Source organism: Penicillium solitum (assembly GCF_028829755.1).
Source record: "Penicillium solitum strain IBT 25940 chromosome Unknown utg000001l_segment0_segment0, whole genome shotgun sequence".
Lineage (NCBI taxonomy): Eukaryota > Fungi > Ascomycota > Eurotiomycetes > Eurotiales > Aspergillaceae > Penicillium > Penicillium solitum.
Genome location: NW_027072121.1, coordinates 6,599,780 through 6,623,668, shown reverse-complemented (window position 1 = coordinate 6,623,668; position 23,889 = coordinate 6,599,780). Strand labels below are relative to the sequence as shown.

General features: G+C 46.7%; 11 protein-coding genes across 11 annotated transcripts; 7 read left to right on the top strand and 4 right to left on the bottom strand.

Moving 5' to 3' along the window:
• Positions 1-78: 78 nt before the first annotated feature.
• Positions 79-2,005, bottom strand: N7455_002520 (flavin-containing monooxygenase; the record flags this gene model as incomplete). Its single annotated transcript, XM_040953456.2, has 2 exons — positions 79-1,313; positions 1,369-2,005. The coding sequence occupies 2 exons, from the start codon at positions 2,003-2,005 to the stop codon at positions 79-81; spliced, it is 1,872 nt and encodes a 623-aa protein (XP_040816213.2).
• Positions 2,006-3,742: 1,737 nt separating this feature from the next.
• Positions 3,743-4,519, top strand: N7455_002519 (uncharacterized protein; the record flags this gene model as incomplete). The annotated part of the gene is made up of 5 exons (XM_040953317.2): positions 3,743-3,766; positions 3,916-4,014; positions 4,082-4,178; positions 4,237-4,317; positions 4,371-4,519. The coding sequence occupies 5 exons, from the start codon at positions 3,743-3,745 to the stop codon at positions 4,517-4,519; spliced, it is 450 nt and encodes a 149-aa protein (XP_040816116.2).
• Positions 4,520-5,730: 1,211 nt separating this feature from the next.
• On the top strand, positions 5,731-7,539 carry N7455_002518 (glycoside hydrolase family 47 protein; the record flags this gene model as incomplete). Its single annotated transcript, XM_040953225.2, has 1 exon — positions 5,731-7,539. The coding sequence occupies one exon, from the start codon at positions 5,731-5,733 to the stop codon at positions 7,537-7,539; it is 1,809 nt and encodes a 602-aa protein (XP_040816332.2).
• Positions 7,540-8,049: 510 nt separating this feature from the next.
• N7455_002517 (transferase family protein) lies at positions 8,050-9,612 on the top strand (the record flags this gene model as incomplete). The annotated part of the gene is made up of 1 exon (XM_040953385.2): positions 8,050-9,612. The coding sequence occupies one exon, from the start codon at positions 8,050-8,052 to the stop codon at positions 9,610-9,612; it is 1,563 nt and encodes a 520-aa protein (XP_040816207.2).
• Positions 9,613-9,770: 158 nt separating this feature from the next.
• N7455_002516 (phosphate transporter) lies at positions 9,771-11,882 on the bottom strand (the record flags this gene model as incomplete). Its single annotated transcript, XM_040953188.2, has 5 exons — positions 9,771-10,168; positions 10,223-11,151; positions 11,213-11,544; positions 11,630-11,737; positions 11,820-11,882. The coding sequence occupies 5 exons, from the start codon at positions 11,880-11,882 to the stop codon at positions 9,771-9,773; spliced, it is 1,830 nt and encodes a 609-aa protein (XP_040816364.2).
• A 602-nt stretch (positions 11,883-12,484) lies between these two features.
• On the bottom strand, positions 12,485-13,651 carry N7455_002515 (uncharacterized protein; the record flags this gene model as incomplete). Its single annotated transcript, XM_065604295.1, has 6 exons — positions 12,485-12,534; positions 12,602-12,727; positions 12,799-12,999; positions 13,049-13,201; positions 13,260-13,393; positions 13,452-13,651. The coding sequence occupies 6 exons, from the start codon at positions 13,649-13,651 to the stop codon at positions 12,485-12,487; spliced, it is 864 nt and encodes a 287-aa protein (XP_065462786.1).
• A 1,529-nt stretch (positions 13,652-15,180) lies between these two features.
• On the top strand, positions 15,181-16,110 carry N7455_002514 (uncharacterized protein; the record flags this gene model as incomplete). The annotated part of the gene is made up of 2 exons (XM_065604294.1): positions 15,181-15,262; positions 15,317-16,110. 2 exons carry the CDS (start codon positions 15,181-15,183, stop codon positions 16,108-16,110), a joined length of 876 nt encoding a protein of 291 aa, XP_065462785.1.
• A 1,502-nt stretch (positions 16,111-17,612) lies between these two features.
• N7455_002513 (uncharacterized protein) lies at positions 17,613-19,240 on the bottom strand (the record flags this gene model as incomplete). Its single annotated transcript, XM_065604293.1, has 2 exons — positions 17,613-19,167; positions 19,215-19,240. The coding sequence occupies 2 exons, from the start codon at positions 19,238-19,240 to the stop codon at positions 17,613-17,615; spliced, it is 1,581 nt and encodes a 526-aa protein (XP_065462784.1).
• Positions 19,241-20,801: 1,561 nt separating this feature from the next.
• On the top strand, positions 20,802-21,476 carry N7455_002512 (uncharacterized protein; the record flags this gene model as incomplete). Its single annotated transcript, XM_040953415.2, has 3 exons — positions 20,802-20,930; positions 21,006-21,239; positions 21,296-21,476. The coding sequence occupies 3 exons, from the start codon at positions 20,802-20,804 to the stop codon at positions 21,347-21,349; spliced, it is 417 nt and encodes a 138-aa protein (XP_040816218.2). The 3' UTR covers positions 21,350-21,476.
• Positions 21,477-21,958: 482 nt separating this feature from the next.
• Positions 21,959-22,705, top strand: N7455_002511 (uncharacterized protein; the record flags this gene model as incomplete). Its single annotated transcript, XM_040953247.2, has 1 exon — positions 21,959-22,705. One exon carries the CDS (start codon positions 21,959-21,961, stop codon positions 22,703-22,705), a length of 747 nt encoding a protein of 248 aa, XP_040816158.2.
• Positions 22,706-23,133: 428 nt separating this feature from the next.
• Positions 23,134-23,796, top strand: N7455_002510 (flavin-dependent quinone reductase; the record flags this gene model as incomplete). The annotated part of the gene is made up of 1 exon (XM_040953405.2): positions 23,134-23,796. One exon carries the CDS (start codon positions 23,134-23,136, stop codon positions 23,794-23,796), a length of 663 nt encoding a protein of 220 aa, XP_040816199.2.
• Positions 23,797-23,889: the final 93 nt, after the last annotated feature.

Below are 23,889 nucleotides of genomic sequence, written 5' to 3'. Positions count from 1 at the left end.
AAATAGACATACTTAGGCAGAAAGTTTTCTCCTCGCTGGTGTCATCGCAAGCGCAAAACCCCGCTTCTTAGTAGGTAACTACCAAGTAGTCAACCCCTCTTCCAGCGCTTTGATCTGCAATGCCAGCAGACGTGAGTAGTATCTGCTCAAAGCGAGGTTCCCACCCATGAACCAGAATCCAGGGTGACCACTCCGTCGCCAGATAGTCCGCATTTCACCCTCTTTATCAAGTCCCCAGATATCACCAACCCTGTCAGCGACCTTGTCGCCAAAGATCACCCGAGTCTCGGTTCTCATATTCTGATACCCAGTGGCGAACACAATTTCATCAGCTTCAAGCTCTGAGCCATCCGCAAACCGAAGTCCATGGGGGAGAACTTGGCTAATTTCCTGTCCGTGCTTCACCTTAACCTTCCCATCGATAATAAGCTGGCTTCCACCGACGTCAATATAGTACCCGCCTCCGCGCTGGAAGTACTTCATTAATAGACCGCTATCCGATGGTCCATTGTCGACCTTGAAGCCTGCCTTTTCCAGCCCTTCGATGGTCTTTGCGTCGTTTTGGTTCGTGAGTTTGGTGATTTTGACCTGTTGTGCTTTGAACAGGCGCGATGGAATGCTCCATAGATAAAGATCGGCGTCTTCGGTTGGGGGACCATTCCCATCATAGAGCCCTTTAAAGGCAATTTTCAAGGTAGAGTCAGATGATACCACACAGGTAGAGCTTCGCTGCACCATGGTCACATCGTACCCTTTCTCAACAAAGTCCTGGGCGATATCGTTTGCCGAGTTACAAGATCCAACGACAATGGCTTTTTTCCCCTTTGACTCGGAATTCGCGCCAGGATGTTCCGAGCTGTGACACATGCGATCTCCCTTGAAATCCTCCATCCCTTTGAAAATGGGCAGATTTTTCTTGCCAGAGTGGCCGGTAGCTTGGATGACATGGCGTGGGTGAAAGGTGCGCGTCTCAGCTCCGTTATCTGTCTTGCGCTCAAGAACAACCGTCCATTGCTTTTTGTTCTCATCCCAGGATGACGATTTGATCTCAGTTTGGGTCCAAACATTGAGCTCTCGGAACTTCACGTAGGTTTCAAAGAAATCCGCCAGCTTATCTTTTGGTGTATAGATAGGCCAGTCGGGTGGGAAGGGTAGGTAGGGCATGTGGTCGTACCACACTGGGTCGTGGAGAACGAGCTGGTGGTATCTCTGACGCCAGTTGTCTCCGACTCTCTCTTCTCGATCGACGACGAGGGTGTCGACTTTGAGCATCTTGAGACGCGCTGCAGCAGTCAAACCACCCTGGCCAGCACCTTCATTTGTCAAGTCAGATTTTATACTTCTAGAGAAGGCTTCATCTGTACATACCAACGATCAATACCGCCGGGTCCTTTCCCTCGAAGTTGATCTCATCAATACGTCGATCTTTCCAATTCTTTCGGCCTTGCTGCTCGCCATGTCGGACACCAAACGGCCTCTCCTTGTTCTCCTCGTGGCTCTTTAACTCAACCATGGAAGTGAAAACGGTGAAAATGTACCACTTGCCATCATGTTCCGCCAATCGTATAATACCATTTCCCTGTCCATTCTCGGTGGTGACCTTGATGTAAAATTCGATTCCGAAAACATCACCAAAGGAATCAATGGGTGCCTTGTGTGGGGATTTGGAGTCAGACGATCGGTCGATTTCGATTTTACTAGGTGGTGCCTCAGTGACAAAGGCAGCGATAGCCTGACTCCCCTCGATGGTGTGGAAGTCCCATAGATAGCACAGGTGGTCACGCCAGTAGCAATTATAGAGAAACAGTGATGCAACCGCTGCTTTGTCTCTAGCTAAAAGACCCAGGTTTAGCTGGTTGATTATGTTGTCCGCAATAGCGTTCGGGTCTAAGGGAAGGTCCGACTCGGACTCCGACATGGTCTTGGGGAATTGGCCGAGTTCGATGTTGCAAGAACCCGGCACAACTCGCTCCCGCGATGGCGGTAGGTCATTGGGGTTTTCCATGTTGATTTGGGTGGATTAGGTTGTAGTTGAGGGTATTGGGGAGTCGACTCGAAATACCGAGATGCAATGGGAAACAACCCCTCACTTCTTATTTTACAACCCCGCATTCTGACAACACAGACAATGCCCAGGTGCCCAGTTTCACTACGTAGTTAGTATGAACTGCAGAACGCGGGGCTAGTTCGGCCCTAGTTTACCCAGGCCCACTAGTCCCATTCCCGGGGTCTTGATCTATTAATACTACATTTTATCAAATTCTTACTTTGGTGATTTATTTAGAACGGGGTTTAACTCCCTTTTGGTGCTCAATTACTATAGTAGGTTATAGGTTTCGACTGATCTATAGAATTCGGTCGTTTTAAGACTGGAAAAGCCTACTTAAGTAGGGAAATGTCGAGAATTGGGATTGTCCGTATGCAGGTGATACATAAACACACAAAATCATCGAATTATCACTTGGTGTGATATGTATGATTGTGGACAACTTTTGGCTATGAGGCATATTCGCCGCTGTGTGCAACTACTCATGTATGTATGTAGTGCGACAGCCAGCCATCTGAAATATATATATACATCTAACCTTAGCTTTTTGCTTGATAGGTAATTCTATACGCAGATACATTTTCTGACCATAAAAGTGTTCTTTAAAGCAGCCGAAGAGGTTTTCATCTCCATTGAAGGTTGATTTTCCGAAAATAATATCAAAGTTATGTGTCTTTCAGTTGGGAAGATTTAGAGAATTGCTTCTGTTCCAGTAGAAATGGGAGAATAGTTGTTTTAGGGATATGTGGCATAATAGTGGGACCTCTTACATCAACTAGCATCATTGGTCTAGTGGTAGAATTCGTCGTTGCCATCGACGAGGCCCGTGTTCGATTCACGGATGATGCACAACAATTTCTTTTTTTGTTTTTTTGCTTTTGTTTTTTTGCTTTTGTTTTTTTGCTTTTGTTTTTTTGCTTTTGTTTTTTTGCTTTTGTTTTTGCTTTTTGTTTTTGCTTTTTGCTCTTGATGACTTCTTTTTTGTAAACCTGTTTCACGCCCCTCGAGCAAAAGACCAATTCATTACTTTGGACACATTCATATTCAAGCCATCTAAAGTAAGTTCTCCCAAATTCGGGCTACGGATCTTGAACCTCCCTGGTTCCTAGAAGCGGTGGTGTCTTCTGATTATACTTGATTCGATATCTGCTGTATCTTAGAACTCTCCTCATTTCAATATGCAATATATGATACAAACACAATGTGGATATATTATCCAATTGACGAGCCTTCGGCTAGAGCAGCATGAACAAGCTCACACCAACCACCAAGGAGATACCGAGAGACATCGTGGTTAAGCCTCAACTTGAATATGACCAGAGAAAGTCCTACACATAGTGCTTGCCCCTCTGATCATGACTCTGAAGTACTTTAAATACTATGTTGAACAGCGAGTTCTGAATGTGCAGAGACTTTGTCATATCTACTACCTCCAGGGCTACATATGTAGCTTGGCAGACTTAGAAATTTGGCTTTGCAGGCTTAGAAGTGACTAGGTACCTTCCAAGTTTGACGTGAGTGCTGCGTGGGAAGAAACCCTGGGACGTATCGCGAGGAAGGAAGAACACCTGGGGTACTTCACTTGCAACCTTGGAAGAGCACTTTCTCCTGTAAACAACTCTGCCCACTCTCAGCATCGACCTCTATTCTCCGCATCAAGTCCACTCAGATTGGTGATCTTATGATCTTTGCATCATGGCCGATTCCGAACACCCTCCGGTAAGTGGACTGTGGACCTGATCCCATGAAGCCATCACCTCAACCCGTTCTCTACGACTCTAATGGATCTTCATGCGTGGCTGGGATGCACCCAAAGCAGACATGATTGCATGTTGACAAATTATTGGAAAATAAACTAACTGCGGTAGACCATTTGCACGTACTGCCACCTTCCCGGTCACAACCTGGCCAATTGTCACGTCCTGGCTGGATTAGCGGCCATGAACCGCATATCCGTTACCCGTACCGTAAGATCCACACAGACATATCCTCCATACCAAAGGGAAATATTGATTTTGGATCTGAACTCATCAGATCGAAAAGAAGACGGCCCGCCGTCGTTCTCGGGGTGGCAAGGCGAAGAGAGCGAACAAGGCAAAGGAAGCGAAGGAAACCAAGGAAGGGAAGGAAGGTATGTCTTGTCGTCTTGTCGAGCAGAATAATATCCATGTGTTAATGAGGCCAATCAGTCTCCCGTGGCACTCAGTCAGACTTGGACACTGCGCATGGTACCTCTGCCTCGGACACTGGCCCCCGCTTGACCTTCATTGGTGAGGTTCTTACCGAGAGGGAAGCCGAATTCCTAATGCTCTGCCTTCTGCAGTTCAGAGCGTCTCGTTAGCTTACAGTTTCTACCCAGGCGAGCCGCATAAGGAGGGCGAACCGGGTCAGCAGCCACAGCAAGAGCTCGGCGTGATCTTTCATGTGTCGGACGAGGAGAGACATTGGGGACGATGGTGTGAGGAGAAGTGACCGTTTCGTGAAGTTGGGGTGACATTCTCTTCTTTTGCTCAAGGTTGAAGTGGAATTCACCTGGGAGATCTGGATTTACCGTCGATGCAATACATATTTTTGTCATTCGGGCCCTTCGGGCCCTTTGAACCACTTCTTTGCTGTAGTAATCTAATGGTAGATGTGTATCAATATCATATCAAAGGATGCCTGGAAGTTCAAGTCTCGTATCCATTCCTCGTAAATCCGATTGTTCTTCTTTCTCCATACCACTAATAAAGTATATCCATGCTTTTCCATGTTGTTGGGTTTGTTTCCACTTTTCACCATAATAGTTAGCGATGAGCAAGCTTACACCCAAGAAAGATACGGCCTGTCTCTGAAAGTCGTTCAGACTGGTAACCAACGATCCTTAGGCTATACATGTGGGCGTAGTTCACATTAACCAGAGCTCTGACATTTCAATCAATCAATCGATATTCATTGGCCCGATCTAACTTCCTTTACATATGACTCGAGAATACGGGCCCTGGCGTATTGATAAGGTTCAGGACATGAGCCATTTCGCCAGAGTCATAGTAAACTTCTGCCTTTTATACAGCGACCACCCTACAGAGGAAAAATAGTACGTAGGTATAGTGCCCGTGTTATGTCAGCAGGCCCATACAGGCCTCGACCTCGGTCTAATTTCCATTTTGGATTCTAGGGTGTTTCTAAAGTGTTTCTAAGGTGTTTCTACCCGACGTAATTTCCCGTAGAGTGGAGCATAGTTAATGGTCTTCTGTTATACGGAGTACATAGTTACATAGTTTTTTAATATTTGCAAATAAACAAATTCATAGTACTTTCAGAGATGTTCTATTATAGAATATTTTACTTCTAATAGGCATTGACATAATTAAAGCTTAACCTATGAATGACAGATAAATATAGGCTTGGCAGTGCAGTATGTAGGGGGACAAAGCGTATATGACAAGAACTTAGAGCTGAGTCTAGAACGGGCATCACGAAATTCTCAAATAGATTGAATCTTACTATTCCTCTTTTGGAAAATTCTCACGAGCTTACTTTCTAGACCTCCTGGGCTCTAGGGCTGAATCCCCCCTCCAGTCGAAACGCGGGGGAAGTTTCGTGTCATTCCTTCTTCCCTTAATGATTTTGACGCTGGTCACCCATGTTGACTATAATATCTTCACTGCGATATGTCAATGTGATTATAACCTGAAATAATCATGAGTCGGGCCCGGCGTCAGATTCTGGGCGCTTGCCTCGGGGCTTTCTTATTGCTTCTGCTTTACCGCTATCATCGCACAAACGACGGCATTCTTCCCTCGACCACTCCACATGCTGCGCCTGAAGTCATTCTGAATTTTGAAATCAACCCAAAATATTTATGGAGAAAAATACCCGTGCGATACCCAGTTGCTGAAGTCCAGCCACTACCTGTCGCACTACCCAAGACGCTACCCAAGGTCCAATCGGGAGACTCTAAAGTATCCCGTCTCAATCTGGACCGCCAAAGTACCAGACAGTCGGCCGCGAAAGAAGCCTTCGAACGATGTTGGAAGTCATACCGGTCGCTTGCTTGGGGCGCAGATGAGCTTGCGCCTCTCAGTGGTAGTCCTAAAAATACGTTGGGGGGATGGGGTGCTACCCTAATTGACAACCTTGACACACTGTGGATTATGGGGATGCGCGATGAATTCAAGAAGGCCGTGGCTGCGGTCGCAAATATCAAATTTGAATATGCAGAGTTCCCCGAAATCAATACCCATGATGTCAACATCCATTTACTCGGAGGCTTGCTGGCGGCATTTGATCTCAGCGCTGATCAACAATTGCTGGCAAAGTCCATCGAGCTGGGCGATATGCTTTACGCTGCCTTTGATACTCCAAACAGAATGCCCATCATACATTGGAATGCAAATAAAGCTGCCCACCGGGAGGAGCAGCTTGCGGAGGAGAATGTACGCGGCGCGGAACTAGGCTCGTTCATATTGGAATTCACAAGGCTGTCTCAGATCACCGGTGACCCAAAGTACTTTGACGCAGCCCAACGAGTCATGGAATTGTTTGACAAACAACAGGATGCCACCAAGCTAGCAGGGTTGTGGCCTGTCTCCGTGAATGCCAAAGAAGAGCTTTTCGATGACGATACCTTCACATTGGGCGCCGAAGCAGGCTCCCTGTACAAGTCGCTCCCCCGGGCATACGCCTTGCTAGAAGGGAAAGTGCCCATGTATCGCAAGATGTACGAGAATGCCACGCTTACAGCCGAAGGCCACAATATATTCCGACCAATGAACCCCGAGGGCAAGGATGTGCTACTTTCTGGCACTGTTCGAGTAGCCACGACAGAGAAGGGAAATTCGCAAACACACCTAGAGTCTCAAATGCAATACCGATCTTGCTTTGCGGGGGGTATGTTCGCACTAGGAGGCGCACTACTCAACATCCCCACCCACCAAGAAATCGCCCATAAGTTGGTCGATGGATGCATTTGGGCTAATCGGGTCATACCACTGAATATTATGCCCGAAGCCTTTGATGTAGTTCCATGTGCGTCGCAGACAAACTGCCCATGGAGCGAGTTGCTTTGGAAGCAAGAGGTTTGGAAAAAGGCGAACAGTCTCGAGCCAGAACCAAATCCAACTCTGAACGTCGATACTTTCATCAAAGAACACCGTCTGCCCAGGGGGTTCATCGGAATCTCGGACACTGCTTATAACTTGCGCCCGGAAGCGATCGAGAGCATGTTTACCCTCTACCGTATCAGTGGACGTGAGGATCTACTCGATGCAGCCTGGGATATGTTCCAGGCGATGCAAAGTGCGACGCAGACGAAGAATGGCAATGCTGCCATCGTTGCTGTCACGGATGAGGGTGGTGAGTTGACTCTAAAAGACTCGATGGACAGCATGTGGATGTCGCAGACACTCAAATATTTCTATCTCATGTTCAGCTCTCCAGACCTGATTAGTTTGGATGAGTTTGTTTTCAACGCTGGAGGGCATCCGCTGAAACGGCCCAAGACATCATGACAAGAGCTGTTGAAGGACGTGCATCTGTTCTAGATCACCATCGCCCTTTTTCTTTTTAAGATGGTTGGTGACTGGAATATCTATAATTGTACTATAGTGTTTTGTTTGTATATGAAGTAAGGGGTTATGGTTGGTTAGAGCCACTCATAAGCCCAAATTCTTGTCTTAACCATTGAACTCGGCCGAGAGAACTCCATCAGATTGGCAGTTTCGATTTCCGAATCTCCGAAATATTTTTGCTCATCCTTCTGTATACTCTAGTAACCACAGTAGATGACTGTAACTGGTAGGGAAATCAGGGATACTTCATCTGAGATAAAGATGTGGGGTCAGCCTTGAACGGGGTCTTCTCTTGTGTTAGTTTCAACGAATTAGAAGTTTAGTGTGGGGGTTGACACACAGTAGCACACAATGACCCATAGTGAGTCATGAACTATTCAGAAAGATAAAAGTGAATGAGATTGATCTGAAAACCACAGAAATAGAACACAATTTACGTGCACATACAGCATGACCACCATCGAATCCACAAGGTTGCGACCAGCAAACCACCCAATACCGACATCAACACCCCTATCCATCCTCGACGCAACAGTCGTGCGCTTTACTCCAACAGGCGCAATTTGGATTTTCAACCAACCTGTAGACTTAGACCAGAAGACCTTGGTCGACAATTTGCGAACTTCCTTGATTGAAACCCTCTCAAAATTCCCTCAATGGGCAGGCCAACTCCAATGGGCACCCGTCAACCCCAAAGGAAGCCACACAGAGCGATTCAATCGTCCATTGATTGTATACGGAACAGATACCGACCCAGGTGTTGAATGGACAGTAATCGAGCATCCCTTCCGAGCAGACGAAATCGTCCCGACAGCGGAGGAACGGGCGTCATCTTCATCAACCACCGGCTCTCAACCCGGGGCATGGGTAGGCGATGACTTCAACCAAAAACTCTTCCTACCATCCAGCCCGTTGGCACTGGCCAATCTCCACGACTATACCGGTCTGCCGGCGGTGCAAGTCCAAATCACTCTTCTCCAGGAAGGGGCCTACGCCATCGGAATCCAGATGGCACACTGTCTAGCAGACACACAGGCTTTAATGGTATTCGTGCATTTATGGGCATATAATAGCAAAAAGCAATCTGGAAACCAGCCCGAATCACCATTAATGGGCGACCCCGTGTTCGATCCCGCGATGCTGGACAGCTGCGCCGCAGGTGATATCGATGGGCCCGAGCCCGACCAGACCCTCGTACAAACCGCGCGAAAATTGCCCTTGCATCGGTATAGCTGGTGGAATGTTGCCGAAGAGGGCGGCCCTGAATTCTTAATACCGACAACGGAGAACTCCAAACCGCCGCCCGCAGAAATCGACTACAAACGAGTCTCGCCCTCGGAGCCAGCGCCCTGGGCTTCATGGGATTTCTCCAAAAATGTCAGATACACACAATTGCATTTTACAGGCGAAGAGCTACGCAAATTCCAAGCTATGGCCCTCGATACACCGGGCGGTCGACGTGATATCTCTAGACTGGACGCTTTACTCGCACACCTGTGGATAGCCATTACTCGAGCACGCGGACAAGCCGAGTCCCCAAGACCCGTATATATGAATTTGAGCCTCGGCGCCCGACCGCGTGTTTCCCCCGCTCTTCCTGATACGTTCATCGGATCCCCGCTGTTCCTGACTCACGTGGGTGGGGCCGCTTCGTCGGTATGTCGGGAAATATCAGGCGAGACGGCTAGTCGGATCCGGGAGACGATGAAGGGGTTTACGGTGGATGCTGTGGGTGCGATGTTGCATGATGCTGCTCATGAGGTGTCGCCGCAGCGGCTATGGCAGGGGTTTTTGGGGTCTGAACATACGATTGTTACCTCATGGTTGAGGCTGCGGTTGTATGAGGTTGATTTTGTGGGTGGGGATAAGCCGCGTTATGTGCATGCTGTTATGCCTAAGATGGATGGATGTGTTCAGGTGATGGATAGTGCGGTCGGGGATGGTGGGATGGATGTTTCGCTTTATCTTGATGAGGTGGCTACGGGGCGGTTGCTTGATGGTTATTGCTCTTGAGGTTGAATTGTGAATGTATTTATAAAATTCATCTCATTGGATCGAAAGCGTATATTGGTTTATATTCGTGTAGCCGGGACCCCCCAAATGCAAATAACAGAGATTTCAAAATATATACAAAAGAATAATTAAAGATAAGACATGGACAGTAGTAATACCTACGCACTCATTGAAAGTGCCCGATGCCGTGATGTTCGTTTCCGACAATCGGCATCTCGACTCTTGCGGCCCAATCGGCCAAGAGACATGCTTTCAAGAGTCTCGGGCTTACCACCCCAAAGCTTGGTTCTCCCATTCCGTCTTTGTTGAATGGGTGGAATCCAAAAGTGAGTGACTGCTGCGCCAAGGACCATGCAGGCACTGAAAACAAGGAGAACAATGCCGTGCTTGCGGGTTGATGTGTTACCCGGGCCTGCACCAAAGTGATAGTATGTTGAGAAGATTTGTACGAGAATAGAGCCCAGTTTTCCGGCTCCAGCGCTGATGCCGTGACATGTTGCACGGTATCGGGTTGGGAAGATTTCGGCGGGGATCATATATGTTGTTCCATTGGGACCTGTGGATAGTTGGTTAGAGTGATTCAATGCGACGTATCCTATGTTTGACTCACCAAAGTTAAACATGATTTGGCCAATAATATACAATGCTACCACCACAGGAGGGCCGGTGTAAAGAGTGACGAACATGGTTCCCAGGGCGATAAACAGAGCCGCCAGTCCGAGGAACATGTACTTCTGCAGTGCAACACGATCCAGCTTATGGGCAAAGATAATGAGCAGTATGCCACCCACAAAACTTCCGATATTGAGGATAATCAACCCGCGCACAGAGGTTTCCATGAACATCTTGTAGATGTTGGCATTTGGTGTATCGTCAGTCATCCAGGTCGGAGCCGCCTTGGTGATATTAAGTTGGCCCCACGTCTTGGCTAAGAATTGAGGGCTCGACAATCCGATACCGTAGAAGCCAAAGTCAAGGAGGAGCCATGCGAGAGAGCAACCAGCCAAGCTGCGCCAGTTCCCTTCTGTCCAGAAGTACCGCATGATGTCGGTCCGTGCCAAGCGCCAGTGAGAGTTGAGGGTGGCGGGAGGTAGGCGGGTGAACTCATCATCGTCATCATGGTCAAAGGTCGAGTGGCTAGCAATCGATGAAATCGGGGGTAGTTGAATCGCGCTACCGGCACTACATGAAGCAGTGTTTCCCCAGCCCACAGAATCAATCATACCGGGCGTGTCGCTGAAAAGCGTGGTTGCATCAAACTCCGCAGTGACGGGGTCGTCCACGATATCGACTAGGTAACGAGGACTCTCTGGGATAGCGAATCGGAAAAGAGTAGCGATTGCACCGGGTACGACTCCGATGGCGATCACCCAGCGCCACATTATATCGACAGTGCGGGTGATCTCTTCACCCGGACTGCTATTACTCCGAGCTATCGCGATCACAATCAATGAGACAATGTTACCTGCGATCTGACCGAGTGGTTGCATGAAGAAGACGGTGGCCATCATGCGGGCGCGATGTTTGGTAGGGGCAAATCTGGACATTTTCAAGTCAGCTTTCCCTCCACAATTGAAGATTTTGAGATCGATCGACCTACTCAGATGTGATCACTGCACTGAGTGGATAATCTGCACCAACTCCAATACCAACACAGATTCTCCACCAGATAAGCCAAGCAAAGACGTTCATGCTCCCGTCCACGCCTGTCGAGGACATAACCACACCCAGGGTGGCTGTAATGAGGAGTACCAACTCAACACCATACATCTTCTTCCGCCCATTTTTATCGGCTAGAAATCCAAATGTTACTTGGCCGAGCAGGGTTCCCCCAAGTGTCGCGATATTGATGCATGTGAGTCGTAATGAGGACGTGTCGTCTCTCCAGTAGACATATGAGATCATCGGTAGGGCCATGTTACTGGCAAATAACTATGTCAAGTATTAGCAGATGTTGTATATGCATCAAGTACAGCATTCCAATCGTATCTTCCACGTGGAAGGTGGGGTAACGCACTGTGTAACCATCGAGGAAGAACCCAAGACCAGCGACGAGCACGACAATCCATTGAAAGCCTTGCCTGTCGATGGTCTCGTAGATCTGTCGCATGCGGACATATCGATCCTATAACCAAATAACCCAAACTATTAGCCATCTTGCATACCATGTTGCTCATCAACAAGCGGGGGACTCCATATGTAGTTACCTGCTCATGGTCGAAGTCCCGCGCGCGGTCGGTTTTATACAACCGGGCGTGGAATTTGCCCATTGTGAATAGTAGAAAGTTGCAAGATTTGAAGATTTCTACATTTCAAAGAATAGAAGATACCTTTGATTAGACCCGGGGCTTTCAAGGTTAAACCAAAGGTTACAGATTGTCCGAGAGGCCCGTGATCCCTGTACACGCTAATGCGGGACTAGGCGGCGAACCTTGGGACGAGCCAAAGCTTTAGGGTTGTTTTCTCCACGTGCGACATCTCTGATGCTTGACTTGTCGACCTCCCCAAAATGGACCCACAGGCAACGGGCAACCACGAGGGTTATTGTTCTCTTTATCCCTGTATGAGAAATCTGGAACCTTGAGATTTTTAATATTTCTACGGAGTAATGATATATTATTTGTTTTTGGTAAATGAGCCATTTTATTCTAATTACACAGGTAACCAGTAAACGATTGAATTCTAATTTCATTAACCGGCTCTTCACGTGGATGCAATTCTATGTCTCAAAAGATGTAACGCCCAGGGGTATCTTGGTATTATGTACATGATACATATCTTGGCCCCCAATTTATCCAGGAACTCCAACTCCATGTAAAATTTATCGTAACAGACTTGAGGGATTTATAATGGATCGGTCCTCGTGAACTATTCATCCAATCGTCAGGTCGTATGACAACATCTGACAAAATGCTGTGCAGTCTAGAAAAGAGAGAGAAGAATAAGCCAATGATCCGAAATGAGCAAAACTTAAAAAATGTGCACTGACCATCATCGTCAAGGAACTGAATCGTAAGATTTCTCATTTGAGACAGAATCTCGAAGTTCGGATTTAGATCAAGTAGGGCTGGCCGCCCGGCCTTCTTCGGGGGTTTGATCGAACCGATGCAATTTACTAGGGTTGTTAGCAGCGTCATCGTAACAGGGGTAGTGGATCTAGGCCCCGATAGAAGTGAAACAACTTACAGGGAATGGAAACGTATCGCTTAAGCTCCCTCCGTTGCGAGTTAGCAAAGAACAGCATCACTCGTTTCCCGTTATGCCCGCGGAGGATGCGAAGATTTTGGCTGATGCACTCTTCACCCCGGCCTTTAGACTTGGCCTCGGCCATCCCGCCGATAAAAATCAACTTGGAGCCCAGTAGCAGTTCTTGGAATCGTACACAATCTGCGGGGGTCAGTAAATATTGACTCTCCGGGGTTTAGCGGTCGCGTACCATCCCAGTGGTCAAATTTATATGATAATTGCGTCATGAATACTGTGCTTGCCGTCTGGACAGTTTGCTGGTCCATAAAGGACACCCGAAGAGGGTAATCGTCGCCTGATTTTGGATGCTCTAGGTGAGGGACTGGTAGTTTTGTATTGGAGACTATACATGATTTGAATGGTCAGAATGTTATTTTTCGAAAGTATGCGAGACAACTCACAGCCGTGGACAAAAGGTGTTTGCTGGCCTAATCCCCCGCCGAGTTCGAGACACCTCAACGCGCCCGTTGAGTCTTTGCAGATGTCAATGAATTTGTATTTCAGTTTGAATAGCTGCCCGTTTTTGACAAATGAACTATAAACAAGTCAGCGCATTCTGATCTGACGGGAACCTTTTTTTTCTCAGCACAGACATTTGCACGGAAGGAGTCAACTCGAGCCGCACGACATCATCGTAGAACTGCCAGGATTGCTTCCTCGAGCTGGACCCTGGAGATGTCGCTGGGCTCGGGAAGAGGACACTCGTTGACGCAGACGACACCGTGGAGGCTGACTGGGTGCTTTGGCGTCGATCTACCCACTCCTGGAAATCTCGAGGAGAGAAAGAGTTCATTCCGACTTTCGAAGGTGACTTATAGGGCTAAGGTGGGATAGGTAACGTAGTGAGGGTACGACGATCGGGCGGATCCCGTCAAAAAAAAGATCGTCCAGGAACGAAAGTGGCATGTTTGACCATAGAATTGTATCGGGGCAGAAGATATACTCCCAGCCTTGATATTAACAAACCGAAAATACAATGTGATCAAAGTAACATAATTGATGTGGAGAGGGGGATGTGGAACGTGCCAAAATGGGTGGCTATCAGATCACGATGGGTTCCACCCCCATCGTTCTTTTCCATGTGGCTTTGTTGGATTCATTGGAACCGCCTTTGGAGCTGTTTGATATTGAATGATGCAACTTATATTACATTATCCGAGCTTACCCTGCTATCTGCTATAAATTTCATTTCTTTTTTTTTTTTTTTGGTTTCCCGGTGGACCTCTTAATTACCCTAAATCTTTCCGACATTCGTCCGGATCCCTACTCCGTACTAAGTTCATCATTTTAGGATATTACGATGAACCATGGATTCTACTACCCCAATCAAACCTTGGAACCTAAATTAATCCAGAATTACCCAGAATACTTCTGGAAGTGATCTGGAAATCCATTGGTTCATGTCGATCAGCTGGTTATAGATCCGATGCCTGCAGCTGCCCGATGCGGGTCGCATAATTCGGCTTTTATAGCAAAGCCAAGATGCCAATCAATGCCGAGGTTTACGAAGTATAATTAGGCGCTGGGCATCCAGTCACACTGGAAGCTCCTGCAGAAATAGGTACTAGAACACGTAATAGCTGTTTTCAAGTCATGGCTCGGAACCACCGTGGACACTTTCAAGTTTCCCCTTTCAGCTCTCGGACCCAGTGCCATATCGACGTGCCTAGATCAACTGTCGGTCTTTTATGGCTCAATCACCGAGCCATAGTCTGAACCATGTTCGAGGATTCGATAGCCGCATTTGCACACATAAAATGTCCAAGTCAAACTACTCCGCAGCAGGTCTAGATTTATTATTAAGTATCAATTTGAATGGGATATGGCTTTGTTTTTCAGTGGCTTTGTTACCAGCAGCTTTGTTTGCCAGCGAATATCTAAGGTTGCCCAAAATAAAGCAAACAGAGGTGACATAATAAGACATCAAACCTCATTCCTATCTCCGCGCGTTCTATGCTATGCTATACGCTCCATGTACGCTCTATTCTTATACCATAGGCTCTATGCCCGCGCGCTCTATCCTTATACTATGCCATCTATCATTATACGCTCTATCATTGTGCGCTCTATCCCTATATATTCTATCCTTGTGCACCCTATCCCGCGCGCCCTATCCCCCGCGCGTTCCATCCCGCGCGTTAACAAATCCTATATATCCATAGCCCGACCTATCCTCGTCGACTTCTTTACATCCACTCAAACAACTTCCGACTTTCTAAAGAGTCCAGTCATATCTTTTTTTAGCATTCAATCTACTTCTATCAATGCTGTTGTTTCAATCTACCATACATGACACATCAAGACTAATCCACTGAAGTCAAGATGCTCGTCTCTGATACAGGGGATCCAGTATCCCAATTTCAGGGCCAGCCTGTTTACTACGGCCTAACTCCAGTCGATCCAGGTCCAGTTCCAGGTCCAGGTCCAGTTCCAGTTCCGGTTCCGGTTCCAGTTCCAGCTCAGTATGGCGCCGAGTACTTCGGTCCTCCGTCCATTGGTCCGAACCCAGTTGCCTATGGGCCCTACGGACAGCCGCTAACCTACCCTGTCATGTTTGAGCCTGCTCCGCTGGGACCTCTTTCATATGGCCCGCCAATGATGATTCCTATGGTTCCTGGCTCTCAATTTCTTGCTCCGCTTCCTTTGAACATTGCATACACTAATCCGAACTACTCTATGGGAGCTCCCTACCCCAGCAAACCTGTTGAGGTTCCGGAGAAAGATTCTCGCGACTGGCTTTTTGCTTATCGCAAATTCATGACCTGGACACACACAGTGTACTATTCATCAAATTCACCTGGGGCATTCGTGAATTCCTGGAAACGAGCCCTTGCAGAGATGAAGGAGGCCTTTGGGCCCCCATCTCTTCCCACAGTCTTCGTCCTCAATCAGTTCCTTGCTGCGGTCAGTGTACACCCCAGCACCATTCCATGGATTGAGTCGCTTCATTTCAAGCAAGGCTCCCTGCCGGCATCCATTCTAGATGAAGCTTACGCCGATTTCCTAGAGTTTGAGGCCGACCGGCTAGGAACCGAACACTCGGCCTTGAGTGACATAGGTAGTATCTCCACTGACATGGATCAAATGGAAATTTCCCCCAAGAAATACTGTCCCTACCACCGGCGTCTCACAAGGCATCCAATTGACCAGTGTTATCGAAACCCACGGAACACGAAGCGTAAGAGGAGGTGGAGACGAAGACAGGAGCTCATTGCAGCAGCTGTTGATGCCGAGAGAAAGAAGTGGCTGTAATTCACTTTTTCAGCTTACCCAAAGCCTTTGAGGGCTCTCGGATGAATTGATTCACTGTCCGAGAGGTGATTGAGCTTTGAAGAATCAGGTGAGTGTTAATTTCCAGTGTTCTTATTGTGAGAGAGATAAAGCCCTCTGTTCTATTGAGTGGGCTTTATATTCTTCTTTTATCATTTCATTATTCCCGTTCAATATTCACATTTTCTACCCAGGACGTTATTTCCTTGCGTTACACATGTTCTTTTTTTTTTTTTTTTTTAAAAAAAAACCAAAAAAATCAATGTTTACCCCCGTGGGTGCCTGGTGGATCAGGCTAGGGATAGCCGGCTAGTTACATCCAGCCAGGCCAGGCCAGGCCAGTTTGTTTGTTTTTTTTTTTTTTGCACATCTCGCGCTGTCTTTTCTGCGTCATCTTGCACTTCATTTCTGAGAACGTTCATACCGTTCCAGCGTTGCCATTGCATCTTTGGCATGGTTTGGGTTGTCCCATTCACTATGCCTGTTTCAATATCATTAACAAGATGCATGTGCCCTTTTTCATCAACCTAGCTCACAATGTAGCTTAGCTATTAGTCAATGATTTAGGTGTTCTTTGGCCATGTCGATAGTAATGTCAGTCATTTGGAACTTTGTCTTCTGTTGCTTGCTTGCTTTTTATTGCGTTCAAATTTATAATATCAAATGATAGAACGATACAAAGATGCCCTAGGCCCTCAAATAAAATTGTAAGATAAAAGTAAGCAAGCAAAGGAAATGTAAGTTATATACCCCGATATCCTTCACTTACCATATTTCTAGTACCTATTCCTTTCTTCACTATTTCTATTCTATCATTTATCCTTCAATTACTATCTTCTATATCTCGAGTAATTATCTATCTGACGTCTATTCTTGTCTTTGCTATATATATTCCATCATCTCCCCTTCATCCCTCATTTACTTGTCTTCTCGAGTCTTTTATCTTCATTTGGTACTATTTTGGCTATATTTATGCAATGCTGAAAGATGAAATCACTTATATATAAACAACTAATTTAACCTATGTGCAATATAATTAACTTGAATCAAAGCCCATCCTTCGGGCTCTAACGACACGGCTCTAGTTGGAATCCTTGCAAAGATCACAATAGTCAACCCTCACTGTGCAACCGTTAGACAGCTCAGCGGAACCACAAATCGAGATTCCGTTTCCTTCAGTATAGTAAATACTTGAAAAGCTAAAAGGAAAAGTCGTTAGTAAGACTACATAAATCTGCGAGGTAGTATATGACTTACAGTCCCTTTAGCTGCGCCCCATTTAGTCCAGGCGTGTAAGCGCTATCCTCGGAACACGAGTATTCAGCCCATGCCGAGGGAGTTCGAATCATATCTGTTTATCTTCTTCGTGTAGACTGTATTATCGTCGTATTTCTCCCAGGCATCCTTACAGGAAGAACTCAAATCGTCGCCGATAGTGAATGTGAGTCTGATTGACTGGGTAGCTGAAGAATCTGACTTCTAGACTAAATATTTGATAAATCTCTCCAAGATCCTTCTTGAAGTCCCCTGTGCGTCGTCCAAAGTCCCGGCGAGAGGTTATACTGGATCATACCGATGTCTATATCCAGCCCAAGCTTCTCGCACGATGATCTAGCCCCCGTGGAATCGTCTGGGTCAATATCACCCTCTTGTCCGATACCAAAGGATCTAATTTTAATTGTGTTCAACATGGGAGTTACAGACTGCGCAAAGGGGAGGAAGTTCTGAATTGCTTCTCCAACTTGATCCGTCTCCCACTCATAGTCCTCTGTACGCGACAGGTTGTCCCGAATGGCGAGCTTCCGAAGTGTTGGCGGTAGAAGCTTAGACAAAGCTGGTGCATCGGCACGCGTCCATCCAAAAAGCATGACTGCAGGCAGCTCTGCGGTTCGAAGAAGCGGGAACCGCATCAAGATTCCTTTGAATGGTTTGAAGCTTTCTTGCGGAGTTCCATTGTCACGTTCTATTGCGCCCCAAACAGCAGGCCACCAAAATGGACAAAGCTCCAAGCTAATAGAAAGGTTTTCAACTGTGTCCTTTACACTCATCAGCCCTTCAAGAAGCACACCTTGCTTTTTGAGAGGAGGTTCAGGAGAGCAACAGTTATAATCGAGTTCCTTATCTTGTGATGGGTAGACAAGGCCCAGGTGAAGACTGTTCAGCGAAGACAGGTGCGACAGCAGTTTCCTCACATCATCCTCATCAACAGAAGATTCCGTCAACACGAGTCTTTCAAGCTGGGCCAGATGCGCCAGTTTGCTTGACTCAGCAGGCTTGGATAACTCATTACTGATACCCTCGAAACTTTGGATCCAGATTTCTAGGGATTTCAAAGAAGGTAGATAGAACCAACCTGCAAATTGATCCGGGTCACAAACGGGGAATGCATCGATGAAATTCCATCTCGTGTCGTTAAACTCTCTAGAACCTGGAACATTCAGACCGTACTCGACAACAGAGAGTTGTGAAAATTGAGATAATGTATTCTCAGGCGCAGAGAGAAGAGCATGTCTCATCATCAACCCCGGAAACCCAGCTTGCCACACAAAAGTGTGATCGAGTTGCAGCGACCGTAGATTATGAAGTTGAGAAAGAAGTATAGCCACAAATGCGTATGGGTTACCGTGTTCCAGGGCATGAATCCACAATTCTGACGAGGGAAACTGTGCTTTGGTAATTATATATTTCGCAGCGTTCACCTCATCCTGAAATAGAGATGAGAGCTGGTCCCAGTCACCATCTATTTGAGGCAACTCCCACTCGTCTTCCGGGTCCGGTGCTGGATACACCAGTTTCGAGGTGATCATGCTCACATGGTGAATCTGCTCAGCCAGATCTGGACGTTCGTGAATGACACGGAATAGAGTTAGGACCCGCTTGAGAGGGGGTCTGGTCCAGTCAATATCGACCTGGCGATATAGTGAGCCCTCTGAAGAGACTTGCAGGCCTCGGGATGTGGCTACTACAGATGCAGCGTCGGAGGGTGAAATTTCATCCAGAATCTGCATCCAGCAATCTCGTGGGAGGATTTCCAAGGCGCTGTGGTGGGTTAGCTTGAGCTGTTCTCGGTGTAGGGAAGGACTCACTTCGGTGTCGATGGTGTTCCACTCATAGTGAATTTCCTCGTGTAGCAATGTCACCTAGTGAAAACGTGTTCGTGGGGATTTTCAGGGAAAAGCAAAGAATTGACAGAAATTTAAGAATTAAGTTCATAAAAGTACAACATAATAAAAGTAGGATTGATAAAGAATAAAAAGTACTCCCGTACAGGTAGTATTCTTTTCTGCAGGTGGAGTTGGGGGCTGGGGGCCCAGACGTCACCTCCTGTCGATCTGAGGATTGAAGAAAGAAAAATACAGATATTTTACCACTTGAGGAATTAGAAAGACGATAATTAGTGATATTAGAAAAAGTCGATCAGTTAGGTTCATTGTCGAACCAAGCAATACGATCGGGGGCACGTAACTGAGAGGGGTGGATGGGAATAGATTGTCCTTGACGATGGCTCTCCTCAGCCCATAAGCGCGAAAAATATAGCCACTCTCTTCTAGTGTGTTGTATCGCTTCTCTTTAGCGACATCATGCCTTTTTAAAGCGGTGAAATGAATATCAAACCGCGATGACAGGCAAAAATATAAACAATCTGGTATTAAAAACCATCACCATGATTTATTAGAATTGATTGGTTAGTGAGTAACAAGATCCTGTCGCCCGACAATGGAAGAGCTACACCACATTCTACCAACGGAAAATAAAATGTAAGGTGATTTCGTGCCTTGATGGTCCACACATAGCCCTTGGGAACGAGGCAAGGGTTTGTTAACCCAGCCACCCTGATGTCAGATGAACTTAATACCACAATCTGAACATGAGAAGTAGGGCAAATGGGGGACACAGCAAGCTCAAAGGAGAGAGATCACACTTGGTAGAAAATCACAATACTCAACAAGTTACTATGGGCCCATTCAGTCCCGTGTGCATGAACCAAGAGGTTTCCATTACTACCAGAAACTATCATCCCGTTTTGGATATTCTAATTTTGGCCCTGACGTTTGCCCGTTCGGTAAGATTTGCTCTGTTCAGCCTCATTTATCTGTTAGTGATCATTCTATTTCTGGGGGTTGTGGAGAACTCTCAGCTAACCAATGCATTTTATGTAGCCCTATATTGTAGACGTTTATCTTCCTCGAGTCACTGCTATAGCTCAAGAAATATCATGGGCTAAGCTCATATTTGATACAGCCACCGTATGCACCCTCAACTCTTAAAACCTCGCCAATAATATGAGGGGCAGATTTGAAATCAAGCCCGTGTTCGCTCCTGACCGTTGAAGGTGAGACCGCAGCCTGTTTGCTTACTTCACATATGCAAGGCGAATCTATAATAAAGGGAGATTTTCCAATATAGTTTCCCGATTGACCTTAGCGTCAGGCGGCTATCCGTGGCTTCCTTGAACTGTATCTGAAACTTACAGCGACCCGACCAATCATCATCTTCGACGCTTTTAGAATCCCAAGGGTCACTGTTAGGGCGAACCCTTCATCCAGATTTTGAGTATATAAATACCCCACGATCATCGCATCTTATAACTTTCCACACCACAGAACATCTTATACAATCTCACCGTCTCACCAGCACATTTCCCACGCTACAACTCTTTGCCATCAATCAAAATGAAGTCCTTCTTCTCCATAGTTCTCTTCGTCGTCGCGGCCATTGCCCAGAGAGCCACAATCGGACTCCCCGCTGAGAACCAGCAACTCAATTCTGGCAAGGAAGTCATTATCCAAGTTCAGCGTCCTGTAAGTTCAAGAGTTCAGGTTGCATAGTTCTTCCGACTTAGTTACCGCAATCCCTTATACTAATCTATCATTCAGAATTCTCTGAGTCCTTCCAAGGAGATGGGCGTAGCAATCGGTCTCTCTTCATGCGCATCCTCACCTTGCAGAGATGCAGACGAGGTTCTCGGAACAATTCTATACAATGGGCCTTTCAACCCCGTGTACCACGAACAAAGCCTGCCCCCATATGAAAACTTCACGGTCACGGTGCCGGCCTCGGCTACCCTTGGCAAAAGCCAGATTAATATCGCCCATGCGTCTCTGATTGGTGTAAGTAAATCTCTTGCATTTGCTGGAATTCAAGTATACTAATTGTTGAATTGCAGGCCGGTCCTTCCGCATTCTTGGAGTCTCTCAACCAGACTGTCTTCGTTGTCTAGATTTCTAGATTGCTGACAGATCTAGAGCTTTGTGCTAGCTTTGTACATTTGCTTTTTCTATTCTTGTTGTAAATTGCTTTTGGAGTGAATCCTTTATCGGGGGTTTTGTGAATATGCCTTGAGATGAATTTGTTTATGGATATTTGAATATTGCGCTCAGTCTAGCAAATACATTTTGATTATATAGATAATTTCAGCAATACATTTATATTAAGGACATGAAGTGCTCTCCAAAGTCCATGGGAATATAGGAGAGTATGAGCGACAGATGTCTTTGAAAATGGTATTGCCAAGGAGTTTCTAGGGTTTCTGGGGTTTCTTTGTTTCGGACCAACCGTTTTTTCCCAGTCTTATTGAAGTCTGCGCTCGGATGTAATCTCTATTAAATAGTAAACCTATGATTGGTTTATTTCTTCCCGAGTCTTATTGATATCCCTATCGGGCCATCTATAGAACTCGCCTGTTCATCTACTCTTTGTCCTGTGAATAAGACTACAATCTCAATAAGGATCATGTGCAACTGCTGGTCATTTCTCTCCCGGAAAAGATATCTTTCTCTTCTCTTCAATTCCACAGAAAATTCCCACGTCATCGCTCGTTAATTCTGTCATGATGGACAAAGTCTTCTCTCGCGACTACGACCCCGTCCCCAAAGGCGATGCCGATGGCGACAGCGATGCCACCATCACAAATAGACCACCCCGTCGGGGCTTCCAGCAATTTCTGAAACGGAACCTCGCTGCAATCACCATCACCAGCCTGCTCATGATCCTACTGCTCATGGTTATCGCCGTAATCACAGCCATTACTGTGGAACCCTTCCGCAAGGTCGTTGTCGTAAAAGGACCACCCTCTGACTCGCTTGCATACCCGGAATCACTCGAAGGCCAGCGACAATGTCTGCCACCAGCTCCTCGTGTCAGATACTCGTGCGGTAACTCAACCAAGGAGGCCGAAGCCCTCGGCTGCGCCTACGATCCTCTTGCTGGCTGCTGGCTGCACAAAGAATGCCCACATGACTTCACGCATGAGTTCGCACATTTCAACAACGGCAAGCCGTTTGTCTATTTTTATGATGAGGCCGCCACACAGCAGATGAAGGACTACACTGAACTCGGCAATAACCCGGACTTCTATTGGACTGCTCTCCGTGAGCATCTGGTCCATTGTCTGTATCTTCTTCGACGAGGCCACGATGTCCACATGCGTGGTGCTCGTCTGGACAATATGCTTGGGGACCTAGAGCATGTTGATCACTGCACCAATATGCTGGCTAATTGGTTGCGGAGACCAGATCCTGCGTTGGAAGAGATAGGCACTCAGGGACAGACTCATTGCTTTATGTCTTGTGCTTGATTCTTGGGTATATAGTCATTGTTCCTGAAATTGAAGAAGAGGTATATAGGAGCTGGCAACTCTGTACCTTGGACAGGTTCTGTTCAATATTCCTCGGGTTGTTTTATTCAAAGTCCAGAATGACAACGGCTTTCCAATGTTTCTTACTATTTTGTTATACTATCTTAATTTAACATGTACTCCGTAGGCTGTATCTTTTTGTCAAAAATGGACACCATCATAATCTATTCTAACTTATTCCAATAATAGCCGAAAGTAAAAAATACTAAAAACCAAATGTAGTAGAAGTCCGAGTTTCTGAACTCCGACTTCCCGAGCTACTATGTCCGCAACCCCGAAAACATAGGCTCCCACGAAACCTCTTATAACTATAAAAGGATTCTCCAACTCATACACATTTCCCAGGAGTCACTTATAACATACTCAAAATGCCCCCCAAACGTGTCGCGATAGTCACCAGCAGCACGCGCAGCCCGCGCCTCAACCCCACGATAACGCAGTACGTCTATGACGTCCTCATCTCCGACCCGACGATCCCAACAAACCACAACGGAACAACCGACACAGATCCACGCCACATAACCTTCGAAATCATCGATCTGGCAAAACAATCCCTACCCCTCTACGACGAATCCGTCATCCCCGCCAGCCTACCAGCCGCAGACCCCACCCCGCACTACAGCAAAGCGCACACGCGGGCGTGGTCCGCCGTAGTGCGACAGTACGATGCGTTTATCTTCGTTACACCGCAGTATAACTGGAGTATCCCCGCGAGTCTGAAGAATGCGCTTGATTACCTCTACTTCGAGTGGAAGGGGAAGCCGGCGGGGATTGTTTCGTATGGTGGGCGGGGTGGTGGGAAGGCCGCGGATCATCTGCGTGGTATTTTGACGGGATTGCGGATGAGGGTTGTTGGGACTACGCCTGGTTTGCCGGTTAAGTTTACTGGATTGCCTGTTGGGACGTTGTCGGAGGAGGAAGAGAAGGTGCAGTTGGATGAGAGGGATCTTGCTGGGTGGAGGGAGGCTGGGGTTGAAGGGATGATGCAGAATTTGGGGATGGAATTGGTTTGTGAATTGGATAAGGAGTGATTAGTTCTTCATGTTCAACTGTTCTATAGAGAATAATGTAGATATGCAGAATTGAAAGATGATATGTATGTGTATTAATAGTCACTTTTGATG